The sequence below is a fragment of the Pyrus communis genome, chromosome 5 (assembly GCF_041283825.1).
Source record: "Pyrus communis isolate YQ-2024b chromosome 5, ASM4128382v1, whole genome shotgun sequence".
Classification (NCBI taxonomy): Eukaryota; Viridiplantae; Streptophyta; class Magnoliopsida; order Rosales; family Rosaceae; genus Pyrus; species Pyrus communis.
In genome coordinates this window covers 11,596,393-11,608,774 of record NC_142569.1, presented here as the reverse complement: position 1 = coordinate 11,608,774, position 12,382 = coordinate 11,596,393, and the positions used below count along the sequence as shown (strand labels likewise).

Here is a 12,382-nt window from a genome sequence, read left to right as displayed (position 1 = left end):
CTTCCATGAGATCAAAGATAGTGGATCAAGATCTTTTTAATCTCTTCAAGAGGGGCAAAATTGAAGCTCATCAAGTGTGGATAATCTCGTTGGATACCATGGATGGACTGGTCTCATATTAAGGCATATATGGAAATATCATCACGGTTTCAAATCCATATTTTTCGTAGTTATTTTATTCTTAAAGAGAAAAAAAGGATGAAAGGTTTCAAATCCATATTTTTATAGTTATTTTATTCTTAAAGAAAAAAGATGGATGAATCAATTAGCGTTTCTGTACGAAGCACTTTTACTCATAAGCGTTTTTGTTACAAGTGCTTTTGTTATAAACATGTACAAGGTGTAAAGTGCTTCACGAAGAAGCACAGAGCAAATGCTTAAGTAGAAATTAAATGCTTTAACGACCTAAAAGCACTCTTAGTTTTCTTCGCCAAACATTATTAAAAGCACTTTTAGGGCTTTCATAAGCAGTACCTTGCTTGATAAAAGAGATCTGGTTTCAATTTCATGCACTTGTGTGCAATGCAGGGGTCTTATTATTGTGTGCAATGCAGATGTAACCCTTGAACTCACTTGATAAGAGTTCAAGGAAGTGCAAACATACAAGTCTGAGGCAAGGCATAGACTGATCGATGAAGGTTACCGCATATTGGGCATCATTGGAGGCCAGTGGAGCAGTTTTGAGGGACTTCCCATGGTAAAAAGGACATTCAAATTACCCAATAACTCCATGTACTATGTATAGCATGAGAAATTTCAGTGCATGCATTGCTGTGAAAATTCTACAATATACCGGCGTATGAATGCAATGGTGCAGTTGAGGACTGAATTTGTGTTCCTTAACCTAAACATTCCAATCTAGCTATTTAAAAATACGGTGCATCGCATACACTGGTGTAATGTAGAAAGACTCATATTGTTGTTCCTTTTTCTTTGTGTATTTTTGAAGTGGCCAAACATATGATGCTCTAAGTTTCAGTGCTTTCTAATCCTCTGCATAAAAGACCCGTGATTTCAGTGAATCCTGCCACCTTCTACAAGTTAATTTTTTCCGAGACATGTAGCTCGAGTGGTTGAGGACAATTTATCTCGCATCGGAGGTCTTCCACACAAATCTCTGCCCCTTAGTATCACTTGAATGAAAAATATATCCACATTGTTCCCTAAAACAAAACAAGTTTTCCTTTGTGCTAATCATAGCATTAGGGTATAATTACTTGTTGGAATTGGATTCATGATAGCTTAATCAGGTACGTACACGTAATTGTATATACACAGTCCTACTTCTTCAAGAAATTGTTTCCAAAACGGCAAAGAAAATGAAAAGCCCATGGATATTCATATTCTCATTACCAACTTAGGCATATATTTATTTTGAAGGTTTTTTTTATTGAAATTGATAGAAGTGATCTTGAATTTTTTCATCATCAATTATTTTGGTCATTCTGTGAAAAATTTTCGTTAAATAATAAATCAATTTAATAAATAATGAGCCAAAATGATATAACAAAAATTAAAGGTATTTTTGTTATTTTAATTTTTATTTAACATACATTTTCACTAAATCTCATGGACCGAATAAAAACTTATGCCAATTTCAAAGATCATTTGACTAAAAAAAACCTCTTTTCGTCGAATTTTAACTATAATTGTTATTAGAATCCGAGTTGTCCGATGCGTAAACTAATTGCTCATCACTTACAACTTTCATATGCTAAGACAAAATCTTACTAAACATCTGGGAGGTTTTGATTAAGACGTTATTAACATTGAAAATCTTCATATTAACAACAAAAACCCAATTTTATTATTGAAATGTACCATTTTATTTGGCTCAAGCAGTTTGACCTTTTCATTGCTGACTGTGTCCAGCATTTTAATTATCCTTATCCATCTAGTTTCTAACACGTTTACCAAAATTAAAAAATCTGGTTTCTTACACGTTTCTACTCAAAATTTTAAGGACCAGGTTTGGGTCCGAGGAGCAAAGACGCAATACAAGGAATAAAGTATCTGATCGACGGCCGGACAATAAAAAAGTATGTAAGAAGCAAAAAAACATGTGTGGATTTTACATTTCATAAATAATTCCCCACTCGGTGTGCCCTAATAGGCCATAGGCACCTCTTATGAGAGTGAGATCTGGTGAGATTTAAGTATCTATGTTCTTGTAAAAGAAGTTTTATGAAAATTGCACGTGGTTGGACATTTTTATGTAAGTTTTTTGCGAGAAGCGCCCTAAATACATAAGCACAATAATGTTAGATGGTGTTTTCGTCTTTATATTTGCCCCAATATTTTGTTTGGGTCTGTGTGTTTCAAATTTGATCAATTTGGTCTTTATATTTTGCCACTTTAATGTACTTCAATGTTTCAAAGAGTTACGTGTACACAGTAACGTTTACACTAAACATGAATTCCAAACAATTAAAAGGTGAAAACACATGAATCAAACAAATCAACTAGCAAGGTCGAGTGAGTTGGTACCACACCCCTTCGCTATTGCACCCAAATTTAAATTCTATTGTCCCATAAATTACAATTGATTAAAAGGAAAACTAATGAAAAAAGTTTGAAAACTTTGAGATTTAACGAAAAAGATAAAATAAAGGGTAAAGTGAATAATATTAAGATTGACTTTTTAATATAAAAATATGATTTTTCGTTAAATTAAATAGTAACAAGAATTTTTCGTTAAAATTCCCTTGATTAAAATTACTTTGTCAAATCGACTAGGTAAAAGACACAAAGAAATACGTAAATGTATTGTAGTCAAATCCGAGAACATGCAAAACGCATGGATCAAAAAAGTATATAAAACATAAAAGAGGTAAAAGGTCAAGGAAGTTGATTAGTTAAATGTCTCGTCACCCTGGCCATATTTGGCCTTTGGGCTACTCCGAAGAACATTTTTAGGTTTTCAACCCTAAAACAATCATAATCATCATAACGCTGAAACACATGCCCCACGTGCACCTCGCCCAGATATTTTCACCGCCCGCCTATCGCAGTCCTCCTTCACGTGGGCCCGCACGTATGCCCGTGGAGACGTGTTTAAACGCACCACTAAGGCGCGTGGAAAAATCCTACTGTTCCTTAAAACGCAGAGAGCCCCCAAAACACCAAAGGAAAAAAGGAGGCACAACAACCAAGCGCACTCGCGTGACTCGTCACCGTTCAGTTCCCTTCCCTGCCCCATCTCGTTCTTTCGCTCGCACCGCCGGTGACGGAATTTTAAAACACCCGCCTGTTGTTCTAGACGTGTCTCCGTTATCATCCTTCAAATTCCTGGTTTCGGTTCGAGATTCAGGTGCGTATTCGATATACCCTTTTGATAATTTTGGGGTTTTTTTTGTAGAATTCGGGGATTTTTTACTCTTTGTGATGCCCATTTGGCGTTTTGATTCAATTTTTTTTCGAATTGGTATTGTTTGGTGGAAATTAATTTGGTTTTCGATGGATTTTGTGGTTTGTTGTTGATCAATTTTGGTGCATGTGTTGGTTTGGATGTGTAGCAATTGTATTCCATGGTGGGGGTGTAATGTTGGAGCTGTTTTGTGACTGTAATGAATTGCATGCTTTGATGAAATTTGATTGCTGGAGCTTGTAATCAATTGCTTTGTGATTTAGTTTTCGGGGTTTTGCGTGGAGGGTACATGGTAGAATATAGGGATATAGTTGAAGAATGCTTCTAAAATGTGAAACATTAAGTGTGAAGTTTCTATTCGGTGATTGGTAACTTAAGGTTCTTCGTAGACTTTTGTTTGATTGACATAAGTTGGATTATTTTCCGGGGCGTTTCAGAGTGGGAGAAATAAGTGCTTTAGTGCTGTCCAAATGTGGACTTTTGATTGTATTATGTAGCATTACAACCACCTAATCAACTGCCTCATTGAAAATGACTATTAGGAAAGCTTTTTGGATAAGTTCTTTCGGATAGTAGGGTTGTCCCACTCATAGTTTTAAGGGGCTCATTTAGTCAGGGCTTGGAATGGTATCCATTCAGGGCACTGCAATGTAATTCTACACTCATTCCTGTGGGTTCTTTTTGTGAAATCATTTTCATGTTTCGGGGAAAGATTTTATCATCTTCATCCTAACAGATGCTTGTTGGTTTTGATCGTATCTTGCATTTATTGTTATGTTTACAGGCGAAAATTGATGACCCCTTTCAGTGGTTTTGCTGTCAATGACAAGCAAAAGGTGCGCTGTCAGTAAGATTTAAGTTGGTAGGTATCGTCACTATCACAAGCTAAGCTAATAGCTCATGACTAGATTACTGATGCTCCCACTTTTCTGATTTTAGGACTATAGATGGAGGCACGCCCTGCTATGTCCATCCGGAGATCAGCTGCAAAGCAGCTTACTCATATGGGGGTCCCTTCAACAGTGTCTTCATCCTTACCAGTCCTTCCAACTTCTTTGGAAGAGACACATCCTAAGTTGCCAGACTCCCAACAGGTTTCCATTGAAAGAGAACTTATGACAAGGCCTGTTGTGCATGCTGGTCACTTAACCTCCAACAGTGGAGTAGTTGGTCACATATTTTCGTCATCATCGGGATTTTCAACAGATCTTCACTACTCAACTCTTTCACCTCATGAAAAACAGCCAAAAAACTCTCCTTTCATTTCTCAGTCATCGAGTTCTGCAGCTTTGCCATTACCGCATTCTCCTCATTCGGGATTTCTTCAGTCAACAGAATCTTGTCCTTATCCCAAAGAAAACAGTGGTTCCTGGTGTACAGATCCACTGCCAGGTTTCCTTGATTTTCCTGTAAATAACCATATCGAGAATAGTCAAATAGAGAGCAGTAGTTGTAGCGGCATAATGGCTGCTGATGAATTTGTTAAGAGACATGATTGGCAGGAATGGGCAGATCAGCTAATTACTGATGACGATGCTTTAACTTCTAACTGGAATGAGCTTCTTGTTGACAACGTTACAGATCTGGAACAAAAGGTTGAGATATTCTCATAGGGTTGGTCCATGATATACATTTGCAAGTTTGATGAAATTTATCCGTCATTATTATCAAAATAGAAACGCCTATTCGGTTCTTATTATGTTGTTTCAGATGAAATACCAGGCTCCCAAACCGTCTTCAAATTTTTCGGTTCAGCAGTCCCAAGTTCATCAGCAACAACCCGCTTCATCTGGGGAAATCATTCCTGCTTCATCTGGGGAAATCATTCCTGCTCCATCTAGGGAAATCATTTCTGTTGCTGCTCCTTCTTCAGCTAATAGTGCCACTGCCAAGGCACGCATGCGTTGGACGCCTGAACTTCATGAGGCCTTTGTGGAGGCTGTTAACCAACTTGGCGGTAGTGAAAGTGTGTAACTCGGAATTCCTCTGGCTTTACTGAATTCTTAGCCTAAGATACAAACTTCTAACTCAACTGAACTTTTACTTCTCACAGGAGCAACTCCTAAGGGTGTGCTAAAGCTCATGAAAGTTGAAGGCTTGACTATCTATCATGTGAAAAGTCACTTGCAGGTACACTACCTCCTTTAGCCGATAAATAGTTTCCAATAGAAACTCTGTGAGAGATAGAGAGAGAACTTTTTTTTGATCGGAGATCATTTTGAATTGCAGAAATATAGGACTGCTAGATACAGACCAGAGTCATCTGAAGGTATATAGCTAATGCTTCCATGTATATACATGCGTAACTGTATATGTTTATTATGTAGATATGTGTATGCAACTATGCATGCATAATTGCATAAATCTATAGAGAATATGTTGATTGTATTTTGCTCTATTTCCTATTAAGCTCTTGTTATGATATAATGCATCAGCCTCTTTGTTATGATATTTTTGTGTGGGACTGGATAAAACAAGACTTATACAAGCGCCAAATTTTTTATAATTAGAAAGTCTGATGTGAAAATTTTGTTCTCTTGGAAAATTACATTCTTGTTAACAAAATAATTTTCTGTTCTTTGGTGTTGGAGATAGTGTGGTTGAGAAAATAATTGGGATCTCTTTTTCTTTTTATACTGTGTTTCTTGTTTTTGATGCTGTCAAATGAGAAATTATTTTTGACTTCTTTTCATACCCAGCTGCCCAGAATTTGACTTGCACTATTTCAAAATTTCCACTATATATAAGTTGATTTTCCAAGTCTCAGAACCTTTCCCCTAGCATCCCTGAGAAGGCTATGCTTCGGTGAATATTTGAATTCTCATTATTCTTTTACGTTTTCATACTAGTGATCTCAGTATTTTTCTTAGTCTATTCACCAGTACCGTACAGGTTCCTCAACATGTCATCCTATGAGGTATTTTGGTGCTGAAATGCTTGTTTTAATCTCCTTGAGTGTCATGCTCTATCCTTGAGACTTTGAAGTTGGCATGGATGTGCTTACCTCATTTTTTAATACCTTACGTAGTTAGTTAATGTGATGTGTTAATAAACATTCTTTTGTAGGCGCCTTGGAGAAGAAATTGACTCCAATTGAAGAAATGACGTCTCTTGACTTGAAAACGTAAGTCAATTACTGATTAATTATTTAGACCTATTGGTCCGATGATTGTGAAGCAGCATTTTTCATGTGGTACTTGCTTTACATAATCATTGCAAGGTTGCAACATCTGATGATACACCTTGTGGTTATCTAGTTACTGCTAATAACATATGGTATTCCCATAGATAAAGTCTTTAGACTATACTTTGTGGATTTTGAATGAAAAGAATGCTGCTTGATGTGGATAGGAACTCTTTCTCGAAAAAATAATAAAAAGATAGAAAGGTGATAACTTTACTGGAATTCGGTTGACCCCAAGGTTTCAGGATGATCTGCATAGGTTTATAATTAGCTTCTTTTATTTCTTTTGGGTGAGATAAACGATGTGTAGTTTGAAATTGGATTCCCAATTATTAGATATGGTCCCTGCTGCTCTGATGGGCAGTTGGAACTCAAATGTGCTGCTGCAGCATCAATAGATTTGCCACTGATGCTCCACTGTATATTAGCTAGCCATTGTTGTTTAGAGATCTTAGGTTCACATAAACAGAATGTCTCCTTGTATTGTACTGAAACTTTAGTGTTTATCGCCGGAGTTAACTTGAGAGTTCCGAGTTGAAGGTTATTGTCGTTTAAGTGCCTTCCTGTCCACTTTTTAACAAGATTCATAGGGTTAACCTTAGTGTTTATTTTCACTGTTTAACCTCATGGTGGTGGGATGATTAATAAAATAAAAGACCTTAATTGCTAATTTTAGCATTTGGAAGATGTTGACTATTGTTTTTTTTTTTTTTTTTTTTTTTTTCCCAATTGTTTATTGGACCTAAAATCTGTTTGTATTTTTGATAGGACCAAGGCACTGTTAACTTTAGCACTTGGAAGATACTGTTAACTCCTCAACTATTTGAATGCAATAAGCCTAGAGTGGGTCTAATAAATTGCCCAAGGGTCACAAATGATTACCTATCGACTTGTTTTCTATCATCTCATTTTGTATTGTGTTACCATGTTCTATTTTTCTGAAACTTTGTACTCATTTGATTTGGGTAACAGTGGTATCGAGATCACTGAAGCTCTGCGACTGCAGATGGAAGTTCAAAAGCGACTGCATGAGCAGCTTGAGGTATGAATTTGTTCATTGGAAAAGGATTTTTCTTTCTAATTAGTCGACTGGTTGAGTTATCCTCATAAATATATTCTGAAGGTTTTGTGTATCTTTACCACCTGTTACTGCTGAGAAAGTTTGTGACAAACATTTATAGCCCTGTTGCACTTTTTTGGCATTGGTCAAATCTGGAACCTCAAATTTATGTGTTCTTAAACTGTGGTCTACATTTCCGGATTCTATTCATCTGTTTTTACTTTTGTTGGTTTAATCCTCCTGGGTTTCTTTTTTGCCAATTTTGTGGTACCACCCATAACTTTCCTCTTTGTGCAGATTCAAAGAAATCTGCAGTTACGAATAGAAGAACAAGGGAAGTATCTTCAAATGATGTTTGAGAAGCAATGCAAGTCAGGTATTGACACGCTTAACCCATCATCATCCAATTTGGATGACCCCTGCGCTCAGTCTTCAGATGCAATGCAAGTTTGTCTCGACAAAAGTGAACCGGAGTCTTCCAGGTTGGACCAAGGCGAGACTCAAACTGATCCAGTTAAAGCCAACCCCACATCATCAGGTGGTTCACAGGAACCAGAAGGGAAGCAGAAAGCACCTGAAACGGAAACTGTTCCCCAGAATACCGAGCCAGATGTTGGTGAGGCCACTTCCCAACCTCCAAAGCGTGCCAAAATCAAAGAATAGGTTATAAATCATCTGTTAAATCAGTATTAGACTGACTAATCTTTCCTGATTTATAGGTGGTCTAAAATTTTAAGATAGGCATGTTTGCCCTCTGAAAGATCTGTGATTTTAAGATGGGCACTGAATAAATACTGCGAATGCAGTTTTTTTTTTTTTTTTAAATTTTTTTAAATTTTATTTTTCTGTGCAATTGATAATTTATAGCTAATTATTAGCCAAGTTTGATCCAAATGCAACTTTAAAATTTTCTGTTAAAAACAATTTCTTATTCGGACGCAAATGGCTCTTTACTGTGCAAAGGGGTTGAGCTCTTGGAGCAAGTTCATCCCTGAAAAAATGCGCCAGTACTCAGTCTATTTAATTCATTCAGTGAACGGTAATAGACTCCAAATGCATTGCCACTTAGCTCATTTAAAATATTATTAAATTTTTTTATAAAACAATAAAAAAAAGTTTTAATTTTAGATAAGATTTTTAACCAATTTCGTTACGACACGTGTCAAATAAACTTAAAAAGAACACACTAAATAAAATTATATAAACTCACCAAATAAACTTAAAAAACACACTAAATAAAATTACATAAACTCATCAAATAAACTTAAAAAAATACACTAAATAAACTAAGAACTTTATTATTCCACCACGAGCTCCTTTTAATTATCTTGACCTTATTGCAATCCCCACTGGTGCTCAATCAAGTCACCTTGACGGGTACAGTGCCAATATGGCTCTTGCAATGAAGTGTACCGCTCGGCGATCAATTGATTGTAACGTCCATCCAGTTCCAATGGATCGTGTTGCACGGGATCTTCGGTGTCATCATGAGTACAATAGATATGTGTTTTTGAGTTGTTCATTGTGTCCGGCTTGTATTCGTCGACGGCATCATAATCATACTCATCTTCCACAATCATGTTATGGAGAATGATACACGTCATCACGGTGGATCGAAGTGCCTCGACATCAAACATTCTGGCAGTTGACCTAACAATCACCTAACGAGCTTGCAGGATACCAAAACAACGCTCCACATCCTTCCTACACCCCTCTTGACATTTTGCAAAGTGTTTTTCTTTTTCACTTTGTGGATGTGGGACTGTTTTGACAAATGTTGTCCACCTTGAGTAAATGCCGTTTGCAAGGTAATACGGCCCGTTGTATGTATGGCCATTGACTGAATATATGACTCTAAGTACTTTTCCTTGCAGCACTTCTTGGAAGACTGGAGATTGGGCAAGGACATTTAGGTCATTTTGAGCTCCTGGAACACCAAAAATTGCATGCCAAATTCATGTATCAAATGAAGCCATCGCTTCCAAAATGATACTTTTGGCTCCTTTTCTGTTGTCGTACACTCTTTGCCACGTACTTGGACAATTTTTCCAAGTCCAGTGCATGCAGTTGATGCTTCCAATCATGCCAGTGAAGTCTCGCATCTCACCCTTCCTTAATAGCCTTCACAGGTCCCTTTTCGTGGGGTTCCGAAGATACTCCTTGGTATAGAGGGCTTCGATTGCAAAGCAAAACTACATCAGGGATTCCAGAACAGTTGATTTTCCCATCCTTGTTATCTCATCCATCAAATCTGTGAGTGCGCTTGCGCATGCGGGCCCCTCCTCTGATTTCTTGTTGGCGAAGCGCGCCCAGTTGCTCGTGCTTCCCACACGCCTGGCGCAAAAAAAAAATTCAAACAGCATGTGACGTCACGCTGGCGTTAGCATGACGTCACATAGGCCGGGCCTTGGCTTAGCACGTTCTAGGCTGGCCTATGGGACGGCTTGGGCTGGGGGCCGGCCTGTTTTGGGTGTTGGGTGCCGGGCAATCCACTCTCGGGCAGTTGGAACTCAAATGTGCTGCTGCAGCATCAATAGATTTGCCACGGATGCTCCACTGTATATTAGCTAGCCATTGTTGTTTAGAGATCTTAGGTTCACATAAACAGAATGTCTCCTTGTATTATACTGCAACTTTAGTGTTTATCGCCAGAGTTAACTTGAGAATTCCGAGTTGAAGGTTATTGTCATTTAAGTGCCTTCCTGTCCACTTTTTAAAAAGATTCATAGGGTTAACTTTAGTGTTTATCTTCACTGTTTAACCTCATGGCGGTGGGATGATTAATAAAATAAAAGACCTTAATTGCTAACTTTAGCATTTGGAAGATGTTGACTATTGTATTTTGTTTTTCCCAATTGTTTATAGGACCTAGAATCTGTCTGTAATCTTGATAGGACCACGGCACTGTTAACTTTAGCACTTGGAAGATACTGTTAACTCCTCAACTATTTGAATGCAATAAGCCCAGAGTGGGTCTAATAGATTGCCCAAGGGTCACAAATGATTACCTATCGACTTGTTTTCTATCATCTCATTTTGTATTGTGTTACCATGTTCTATTTTTCTGACACTTTGTACTCATTTGATTTGGGTAACAGCAATATCGAGATCACTGAAGCTCTGCGACTGCAGATGGAAGTTCAGAAGCGACTGCATGAACAGCTTGATGTATTAATTTGTTCATTGGAAAAGGATTTTTCTTTCTAATTAGTCGACTGGTTGAGTTATCCTCATAAATATATTCTGAAGGTTTTGTTTATCTTTAGCTGTTACTGCTGAGAAAGTTTGTGACAAACATTTATAGCCCTGTTGCACTTTTTTGGCATTGGTCAAATCTGGAACCTCAAATTTATGTGTTCTTAAACTGTGGTCTACATTTCCGGATTCTATTCATCTGTTTTTACTTTTGTTGGTTTAATCCTCCTGGGTTTCTTTTTTGCCAATTTTGTGGTACCACCCATAACTTTCCTCTTTGTGCAGATTCAAAGAAATCTGCAGTTACGAATAGAAGAACAAGGGAAGTATCTTCAAATGATGTTTGAGAAGCAATGCAAGCCAGGCATTGACACGCTGAACCCATCATCATCCAATTTGGACGACCCCTCTGCTCAGCCTTCAGATGCAACGCAAGTTTGTCTTGACAAAAGTGAACCGGAGTCTTCCAAGTTGGAGCAAGGCGAGACTCAAACTGATCCAGTTAAAGCCAACTCCACATCATCAGGTGGTTCACAGGAACCGGAAGGGAAGAAGAAGGCACCTGAAACGGAGACTGTTCCCCAGAATCCCGAGCCAGATGTTGTTGTAGCCAGTTCCCAACCTCCAAAGCGTGCCAAAATCAAAGAATAGGTCTCATCTGTTAAATCAGTATTAGACTACTAATCCTTCCTGATTTATAGGTGGTCTAAAATTTTAAGATAGGCTTGTTTGCCTTTTGAAAGATCTTCTGTAATTTTAAGATGGGCACTGAATAATTATTGCGAATGCAGTTTTTTTGTGTGCAATTGATAATTTATAGCTAATTATTAGCCAAGTTTTGATCCAAATGCAACTTTTTAGATTTCCTGTTAATAAAAATTTCTTATTCGGACAAATTTCCTAGCCTCTAGAAAAGGGCTTTTTTTTTTTTCAAAAATTCTCGATAAAATTGAAAAAATTGTAGCGATGGTTACTCAACTAAAAATGCATGATCATTGGTCTTTCAACTCATCAAAACGTGTATCTATGATCTTTTTTTGTCAACTCTGTTAAAATTTTTGTCAAAATGTGTCCCGTGCAATGCACGTGAGGTTGAATCAAGAAACAAATATGAAAAATTAAATGGGAAAATTGTAGAAATGGTTCCTCAACTTTAACCAAATTGGAGAAATAGTCTCTCAACTTTAACCCAATTGGAGCAATGGTCCCTCTACTTTAATCCAATTGTAGCAATATGATTCTTCTAACAGTACTTATTTTGACATATTTTGACAGAAGTTTTGATGTAGTTGACGAAAAAGACCATAACTGCACGTTTTATGGAGTTAAGGGACCAATGATCATGAATTTTCAGTTGAGAGACCATTACTTTAATTCCCTTGTAATAATTATTGTAGGTGCCCCATTTTTGAAGAAGAAAATCCCGCGACTTAACTATTGTTGTACTCGACTGTTATTTCACTACAAGAAGGTTCTCTATGATATTTTAAGTGTTTTTTTTACTGTTAAAGAGTGCCACTATAGTTTGCATACAAACATAAAAACCTAGAGTAATATGACTGAGAAAACAATGTAC

General features: G+C 37.2%; 1 protein-coding gene across 5 annotated transcripts; it reads left to right on the top strand.

Moving 5' to 3' along the window:
- Nucleotides 1–2,866: 2,866 nt before the first annotated feature.
- Nucleotides 2,867–11,592, top strand: LOC137726926 (protein PHOSPHATE STARVATION RESPONSE 1). Of its 5 annotated transcripts, none has more exons than XM_088694271.1 (9): nt 2,867–3,345; nt 4,152–4,229; nt 4,307–4,962; nt 5,078–5,333; nt 5,421–5,497; nt 5,597–5,636; nt 6,434–6,491; nt 7,524–7,593; nt 7,909–8,429. In XM_088694271.1, the coding sequence occupies exons 3-9, from the start codon at nt 4,315–4,317 to the stop codon at nt 8,272–8,274; spliced, it is 1,515 nt and encodes a 504-aa protein (XP_088550397.1). In that variant the 5' UTR covers nt 2,867–3,345; nt 4,152–4,229; nt 4,307–4,314; the 3' UTR covers nt 8,275–8,429. The 5 variants fall into 5 exon arrangements, with proteins under 5 accessions (XP_088550397.1, XP_088550400.1, XP_088550399.1 ...); XM_088694274.1 differs by lacking the exon at nt 7,909–8,429 and adding an exon at nt 11,092–11,592 and having other exon boundaries at nt 3,125–3,310; XM_088694273.1 differs by having other exon boundaries at nt 3,125–3,310; nt 5,090–5,333.
- The last annotated feature ends 790 nt before the right edge of the window (nt 11,593–12,382 follow it).